Source organism: Bidens hawaiensis, unplaced genomic scaffold (assembly GCF_021521415.1).
Source record: "Bidens hawaiensis isolate Kalapana, Puna unplaced genomic scaffold, B.hawaiensis_p1.1 tig00041865_1, whole genome shotgun sequence".
NCBI classification, from domain to species: domain Eukaryota; kingdom Viridiplantae; phylum Streptophyta; class Magnoliopsida; order Asterales; family Asteraceae; genus Bidens; species Bidens hawaiensis.
Window position 1 is genome coordinate 124,487 of NW_027497423.1, and position 8,353 is coordinate 132,839.

The following is an 8,353-nucleotide window of genomic DNA, read 5'->3' on the forward strand; positions in this document are numbered from 1 at the left end:
TATGATTTAGATGGTCTAAATTGGCATTAAGTTAGTTTATTAATTTGTTTTTAGACTTTTAGCTATATATGGATTTGTTATATTCTTGTTTGTTACACTTGTGTTGAATACTTGAATGAAGTTATGAAACTGCACTTTTGTTTGTTTTTTGTTTAGGGTGGGGGGTGGGGTTGGGGTTGACTGGGTCAACAATAGACAGGGGATGGGCTCCACAATTATTTTTATTTTAATATTTAAATGGTAATTTTTTTTAAACGTTTTAAGTTTTACGAGCGAGTATTCCTAAAATGGATGTTAACCGTTTATATTGATTTTGACGTTCTTGGTATGACTCACCTTGGAATGTCATTAGAAAGGAAATCACGACTGTGAAAAATTACCTTTGAGCGAAGTTTTGAACACGAGTTTTTAAAGATCTTAAGACTTAATTATTACTCTCATGTCATTAGACAAAAAAAAAATTAAAAAAAAATCGATTGCAATATTTAAATGATACTAGAAGTTACATTATGTTTATTTTATTATTTAATTTATGACAAGGGTAGTTTAGGTTTGTGTGAACACTATGACCATCTATGTAAAATGGATAAAATATGTGTTAGTTGGTTGTCTTTTTTTTACATGTTCATTTCATTTTAAACATTTACTTTTCACACCATATCTTGCATTTATCTCACGTATACTAGATTATTTTGTGCAAATTTTACTTTTAAGCGTCTATACTGTTCTTTAGGTGCGGAGTGGTTTTGAATGGAAAACGAAGCAATTAAGTGGAACACGAGATAAAAAGATAAGCCAGAGTGGTTTCCCGTAGGAACGCAAAACCAAACTTTGAAGCCAGAGTGAGCTTGGTTAAAACAACATAGTCTGGTCGAGTGAGACAACAGAGCTCTTTAAATTGGATAGCGTGGTGGACTGGTGGTCTAAACAAAACAAAAAAGAAAAAAAACAATTCTTTGTTCTAACCAAAATATTGTTGGGCTCACGTTAGTAATTTTCATGAAGAAATAAATCAAATCAATAATGGGCTTCAACAAAAATATAGTGGGCTTGACGAATTGGTCCAGTTGGAACATGTGATTAAGGTAATAATTAAAGAGGGGATCATCTCCATCTTTTGGTCTATTTCTTGATTTTGATTATATTGTTTATGTGAGTGAAATACTTATTTATTCAATTATTGAAAGATTTGTTTGTGTTCTTTTTATCTAAAATCAGGGATATATTAGATTTATAATAAATTGAACACTTTATTAATTTTTTAAATAAAGTACTTTTTCCAATTTTAAAAGTTAAAAACTCTAATATTATTTTGATTTATGGTAAAAGAAAAAAATAATGGTTTATGTTTGTCCATGAATATAAACTCGTTAGAGAACATATGATCTAATTAAATATTTCGTATAGTCTGTGTGCGTGTGTTTGATTTTAACCTACACTTCTGTCATTGCAATCTGCATGTTAAGATTCGAATGGCGTGAACTTAGAATAGTGGGTTGGCTCTAATCAGCTAACGGCGTTTGGTTAAACAATAGATGGAGTGGATGCCCATAAAGCGTGACATTTAGTATCGAGGCAAATCGTTTAAATAAAGAATCATTGTATCATAACCGTTAATGATCATAAACCAAATCGAATCAAGAAATTGCATAAATGTTGGAATTAGTTTCAAAATATCTTACTTCATCCTATAATATATTTTAACACTTTTAATTTTATTTTCGATAAAAAATTTACATATACCCTTTTTTATATAAAAAAAAGACGAATAAATTCGATGTATTTATTTCTATCTATTTTGATATAAATATTATTAAAAAACGTATCAAAATATATATTTATATAAAAAAATCTTATATATGATATGACTTATTATTATAAATTTAAATTAACAGATAACTAAAAACAAACACACAAAATCATATTCATATTCATTTTTGTAGTTATTAAATATCAAAAATAGATGAAACAAAAGAAAATTAAAGATAATTCATTTGGCGTGTAAATAGTTAAACCATTTAAGAATCAAATTAATTTCTCTATTAATCACATCATCATACAATATAAATAATAGTTTCTTTACAACATTATAGGAGAAAAAATTTGGATAAAGAGATCAAGAGATAAACTCAAGAGAATATATATATATATAAATACATTCATATACATATATAATCAACTACATCAATTCATTCTATAGGTTTGAAAAATGGCTTTCAACAAGATTGATGAAGCATCCTTTTGCAAAATATTACTTAGTGACTCGGAAGAATACCTTGTAATTATATTATATTATATTATATTATATTATATTATATTATATTATATTATATTATATTATATTATATGCTTCTTGTTTCTAAAACATTTATTTATTTATTTTTATTTATTTATTTATATATATGCATGCATGTTTAATTTGCAGCCTGTGCCATTAGCTTTTGCCAACAAGTATTTGATAAGAGCCAACAACAAGAACAAGAAACAAACCATTGTACTCGAAACAAGATCGGCTGCGATTAACTGGACCGTGACATTCTTACAGCTCGAAGACAGATGCTACTTCCTTGATGGATGGCCGCGGTTTGCTAAAGACAATCGGCTTCAAGTTGGCGGCGTTCTTGTCTTTTGTCTTCGTTCTTCTTCGTGTCCGTATTATTCTTCAAATCCGAAGTTTCAAGTCTTTATCTATGCACCCGATGGCTGTCTCAAACACCCGACTCAAAGTGATATATGTTGGAGTATGTTCGATCAAACAAGCGAAAGCGATGGTGTATTTTTATAGTTGGTTAATTTCATAGGATGTTCTTGCTAAATGGTTATGATTTTGGATTTTGGGTGTAATATGTTACAATATAACTCTTTTTTGTGGTAATGTTTGTTTTTAATAGTTATGGTTTATATATTTTTTACTGCGTTTGAGGCTACACATAATACCCGACGGGATGTCAACCGTCCATACTGATTTTGACGTTGCACGCGTGAGTCATGACTCACCCAGTAACACCGTCAAGAAAAAATCCACCACCACGAGTAAACCCCCCGAGTCAAATTTCGAACCTGAACACATAAAGATCCCAAGTCTTAACAATCATCCCAACTGTTGAATAATATACTTGAAGCGGTTTATATATTGGTATGACTAGGGAGACGCGTAACCCTAGCTTTGCTACAGAAAATGCGTTTTATTTTCATTCTTAAGACTTCAAATTTAGGCCATTACAACTAGGGTTATTCACGAGCCGAGCCAAACCGAGAGGATGCTTGCTCGTTGCTTGGCTCGTTTACAACCGAACAATTGAAATTCGAACTGAGCGAAAATTGAATCGAACATTTTTCAATCGATCATTATTTATTTCCTTTTCACTATAAAGATTTCAATCAAACATGTAATATGTTGTAAATTTTAGGAGAAAAAAGTTTAAAGTGAGATATAATGAACATGTAAACAAACTTCTAATATTTTGAAAACTTAAGTGGAATATATGAAACTATAAAATTGACGAAATATAAATATTTAAAAGAGTTCAAAAATTGTATACTTATATTTATGTGTGTAGTTTATATATTTATGTTTGTGTTTTTCAAACCATGACACTTGTAGAGAGACGGAGGGAGTATATAAGTAAGTTTTTGGTAATTTCATTGAAATTTTACTTTGGTCGAATCGTGCTACCGTCGTATCATACAGGTAATGGTCTCTAGTTTAATCACTATATCTATATAAAATAAATTATATATATTCGAGCCAAACCGAACCGAGCAGACCTTTGCTCGTTGTTTGGCTCGTTTACAAACCGAACTAAGCAGAGCGGCTCGTTTACAATCGAGCGAAAAAACGAGCGAGCATTTTCCGAGAAATTCCTGTGCGAGTTTGAGTGGCAAGCGGTTTGGACGGCCCTAGTTACAGCATTAGTATATCAATAGCTATTCTGAATTTCATTAGCAAAATAAACATTTAAAACTTATCGGTTTTGATGTACTCGCTACATTATTTGAAAAGAGACTACATTAGCAAAATAAACTTCTAAAAGTTGTCGATTTTGATGCAATTGCTACATGAAGCGAAAAAGAAAACCCAAATATATAGTCATAATTAGAGGTGGTAAATGAGTTGGGTCGGGTCAAACGAGTCATGGGTTGAAATGAGTCATGGGTCAAAACGAGTTTGGGTCAGAATGAGTTTGGGTCAGAACGGGTCAATTAAAAAAAGGCTTGTTTTGGTTTGGGTCGGAATAGGTTAGGGTCAAACCGGGTTTCGAGTTTTTTTTTTTATTTTTTTTATGAACAGGAATAATGGCGGAAACATTTTAGTATTTTTAAAATTTTTGTTTTTTATTTATATTTTAAGTTATGATTTTTTTATTATTTTTTTTACGGGTTTTCTATAAAGATCAAAAACCCTTAAAAAAATATTCAAAAATAATAATAAAAAAATTATAACTTAAAATATAAAGCATAAACAAAAAAAGTAAAAACACTAAAATGTTTCCTACGTTGACCTCGTTTCATAAAAAAAACTGAGAATCGAACCGAAACCGAAAAACGGACAAAAAAGAGTCCCGAATCGACCAAAAAGAAACCAAAACCCAACCCGTCACGGGTGAAAACTCGTGTTGGCTTGAAACATGAACCGAACACGTTCCAATTTGAAACCCGTTTCGTGTCGAAACCTGTGTTGTATGAAAACTCGTTCCGATCCGAGACCTGTTACATTTCCTTAGGACGCTAACCCACATCGACCCAATTCTTTGAACTTGTAAACCCATTTTGACCCAAAAATAAAATGATGGAATTTAAAATGACTCATATTGACCCATTTAGTTAAAACCTTTTATCCAAATCAACTCATTTAATTTTAAAAAAAACTCAAATTGACCCATTTGAAAGGGTTTGGGTCAAGATTGCCACCCCTAGTCATAATATAACCATAATGGTAGCGAAATACGTTTTTGATTCGTTGTATTTTTACCATGAAACGTTAGCACTTGCTATCACACCCGCGCAATGGCAAGAATACCAAGCGAAAAATAAAAAGATTTATATATTTGACTTATGAATTAACTACTAAACCATGTAGCTAACTTTTGTAACTATACAAGAGTTTGATTATAACATATCTTTAAACAACAAACAGAAACTACAAGTACAAACATATAACGTGGGGTTAGTCCACTTCGTAGAGGCACATGTCTTTTAGAGGGGATATAACATGTTTAAACTCGGGCAAATGAGTAGTTTAGAATTATTATTGGTATAAAGTAGAGTAGAGATAACATATGTACGTTCAAAATATAAAACAAACTATTAACATCTCAATAAACATGCCGATATCACCCCAAAGCAACTGACTTTTGTAATTAACTAACAATCTTACATAAATACAATAAAGGTTTAGGAATTAAAGAAGTTATAGTTTACTTATTATACTTTTCATAATGCTTAGCTTATCCCTATCGTTTATTTGTTTATCTTAGGTGTTGTTTGTTTTTCAGAGGTAAAATGTCAGAAGTCTATGAAACCACATCTGCCAACATCTATAGCAGAAGAGGTGGACCAAAACTCTGCAATCTGCAACAAAAAGACTGTTTGTTTTTTAACATCTGCAGCAGACTACCAACTAGCTTTCGTTGCTGTTATTATTATTATTATTATTAAGTTAAAAAACTAATTATTTGATAAGAGTATCACAAAATAATAATTCTAAGAGTCACAAATAAACAATCCCAACTTGATACAAACGTTCATCTTTAACTCATCACCCAACCTTATCCTACCACTCACCCAACTCCGTCTCCCACACACCCCAACCCAACAGAAGTTAAATCATATCACTCTCTCGCCGGAAAAACGAAAAGGTTTTCACCATATCTCTACTCGCCGGAAAAGCGAAAGGGGCGATGATGGTTGCTGGCTTGGTGGCCGGTCTCTGCCAAAGATATTGAAGAAAACAATCGGAGATGATGGCCGGAAGTTTTATGCAGTTTCAGACGATCGGAGATTTTGACAGAGGTGTGAACCACAGTGGTACCCGGCGATCTAGACAACAGAAGTGTGAAATGGTGGTCGTAGTTGTGTTGGACCACAGATCTGAACCACGGTGATTTTTGTTGGTCGGAAAGTCGAGTTGGTGGTGTGGTGGTCAACGGTAACACGAGAAGCCAGAGATGATGAAGCTGGGGTGTGCCGTGGGATGGTGGTTCTGGTTCGTGGTGAGGGATACCGACGACAAACCGAGGTTGTTGGTCGGAAAGTCGAGTTGGTGGAGCGGCGGCGGTGTGGAGGCCGCCGGCGGGGTTGCAGCGGTGGAGGAGTTGGGCGGCAGTGGAGAGGAGGAGAGGATCAGGGTTTGGGAGTCTCTGATGAAGAAGATTGATGGAATAAGAAATGGGGTAGAAGAGTTGAGAAGTAACAATATCAACACTTTTGGGAGAAGAGGGCGCGTTGACGTTTTTTAATGAAACGTCTTCGAAAAAACAAACATACTGCAGAGCCTAACGTCTGCGCGCCCTCTTCTCAATGCAGACAAAAGAGGTGGAGAAGGACTTTTGAACACCTTAATTGCGTATTCAACTTTTAGCTTTATCCCATGTCTAGTTTGATAGGGATTAGGATTTGTTTTTTTAATTTATATATATGTAACGAATTCTCTATCGAAACAATCAAGCATTTTTGATATTATAATCTTTGAAAGGGAATTATGTGATCTATAAATGTTATTTTATATTCCAATTCTTTAACAAAAAAAAATATCTTTATTTTATAGGATTTTTATACCAAATAATATTTGGTGAGATTAATTTTTAATTTAATGAGATGTTATAAGCCGTAAATTCGGGTCTAATTAATGCACGAGAAATCTACATTTACAAATAAAACAATCCTTTTAAAGATTTCGTTTATGTATATTTAAGATTTAAAATTAAGATTTAAAATAAATCTTTTTAATTTAGTTAATAAAATAATATAATTAAAAAAGAAAACTTATGTTGGGTATATATATATATATATATATATCATAGCAGGCAGGCAGGATATACCTAGCTAGAAGAACCTTAATTTATGTCTTCTTCTTCGCCAATGTTTTCTTAATTACTTGTGGTGAGTTATTTTCTTTTTATTAATCGTTTGTTATTGAAAGGAATCTTAAATATTGCAGCATGTTTATATAATAATTACGTTATTAGTTATTGTTTATAGGTTTAAATACGTACCAAAGCAATAATGTCCTCTTATGATGATCTATGTGAAGAGCTGATTGAGGAAATCTTGGCAAGACTGCCAACGAAATCGCTTTTGCGTATTCGAACGGTCTCCAAATCACTATGTGCATGTATTAGCAGCCCCGGTTTCATCCGACTCCATACTCTTCGGTCTCCTGAAAAACTCATGCTCGTGCACGACGTTTATACTGACCAAGGAAGAGAAAGACCAAGCGAGCACAGCAATATATACACATTATATTCGCGAAGCCATTTATCATATGATGATAGTGATACTGATAACACTTGTATGGGCTCAATGACATCAGTCGAGTATCCTTTCCAAGATTTCTCTGTCGTTGGTTCATGCGATGGAATTGTTTGTCTTTATAAATACAGAACCGGGATTAATCTATGGAACCCTTCAATTAGGCGCATAGTGACGGTGCGTGATCGTCCTTCTTTGAGTACTAATCATGAAAGGCATTGGGACCCTCTAGGCTTTGGTTTCGACCCAGTCGTCGATGATTACAAGATTCTGTTGAGAGCCAGATTCAATACTGAAGAAGATACATTTCTTGTTTACACCTTCTCGGCCTGTTACTCCGATTAATATTAATCATACAAAATCATGTCAATGTCTTTTCAACGGCGTACTTTATTGGACATTAACTTGGTATCCTCCAATTGGTGAAGAATTTCGTTATTATTATTATTATTATCATATATTGGCATTCGATTTGAGCTCTGAGGTTTTCTCTACGATTGAGGTGCCAGAGCCAAGTTGGGAAACCAATCAACTGGCAATCATCAATGGTTCTCTGGTTGTTGCCATTTCGTCTAAACATGACGACGTCTGTCAGATTTGGGTGAGGAGTAACGACACGAACACTTGGTCCATTGTATTTCAGTTGAATAATAACAAGCATGAGTTAGGTGATTTCCTCTTGAACCATTTCCCGGTTGGGGCTGTAGTTTATTGGCCTGGGAAAAGAAGATTTGCGGGTTTGTGTGGCTCTTGTGGCGTGTTTATCATGATTCCATGTGTCGAAAGCCTCCAACTCTTAGATATCGGGACTTCATGTGTTAGGAAGAGAATTATCCCTTTCAAGCTTCAAACCCTTCTCGATTTCAAGTTACTTGTTTCATAA

The 8,353-nt window shown here is 33.4% G+C and overlaps 1 protein-coding gene across 1 annotated transcript; it reads left to right on the top strand.

Moving 5' to 3' along the window:
• The first annotated feature begins 7,224 nt into the window (after positions 1–7,224).
• Positions 7,225–8,353, top strand: LOC143593256 (F-box/kelch-repeat protein At3g06240-like). Its single transcript, XM_077072943.1, has 2 exons — positions 7,225–7,801; positions 7,920–8,353. Exons 1-2 carry the CDS (start codon positions 7,225–7,227, stop codon positions 8,351–8,353), a joined length of 1,011 nt encoding a protein of 336 aa, XP_076929058.1.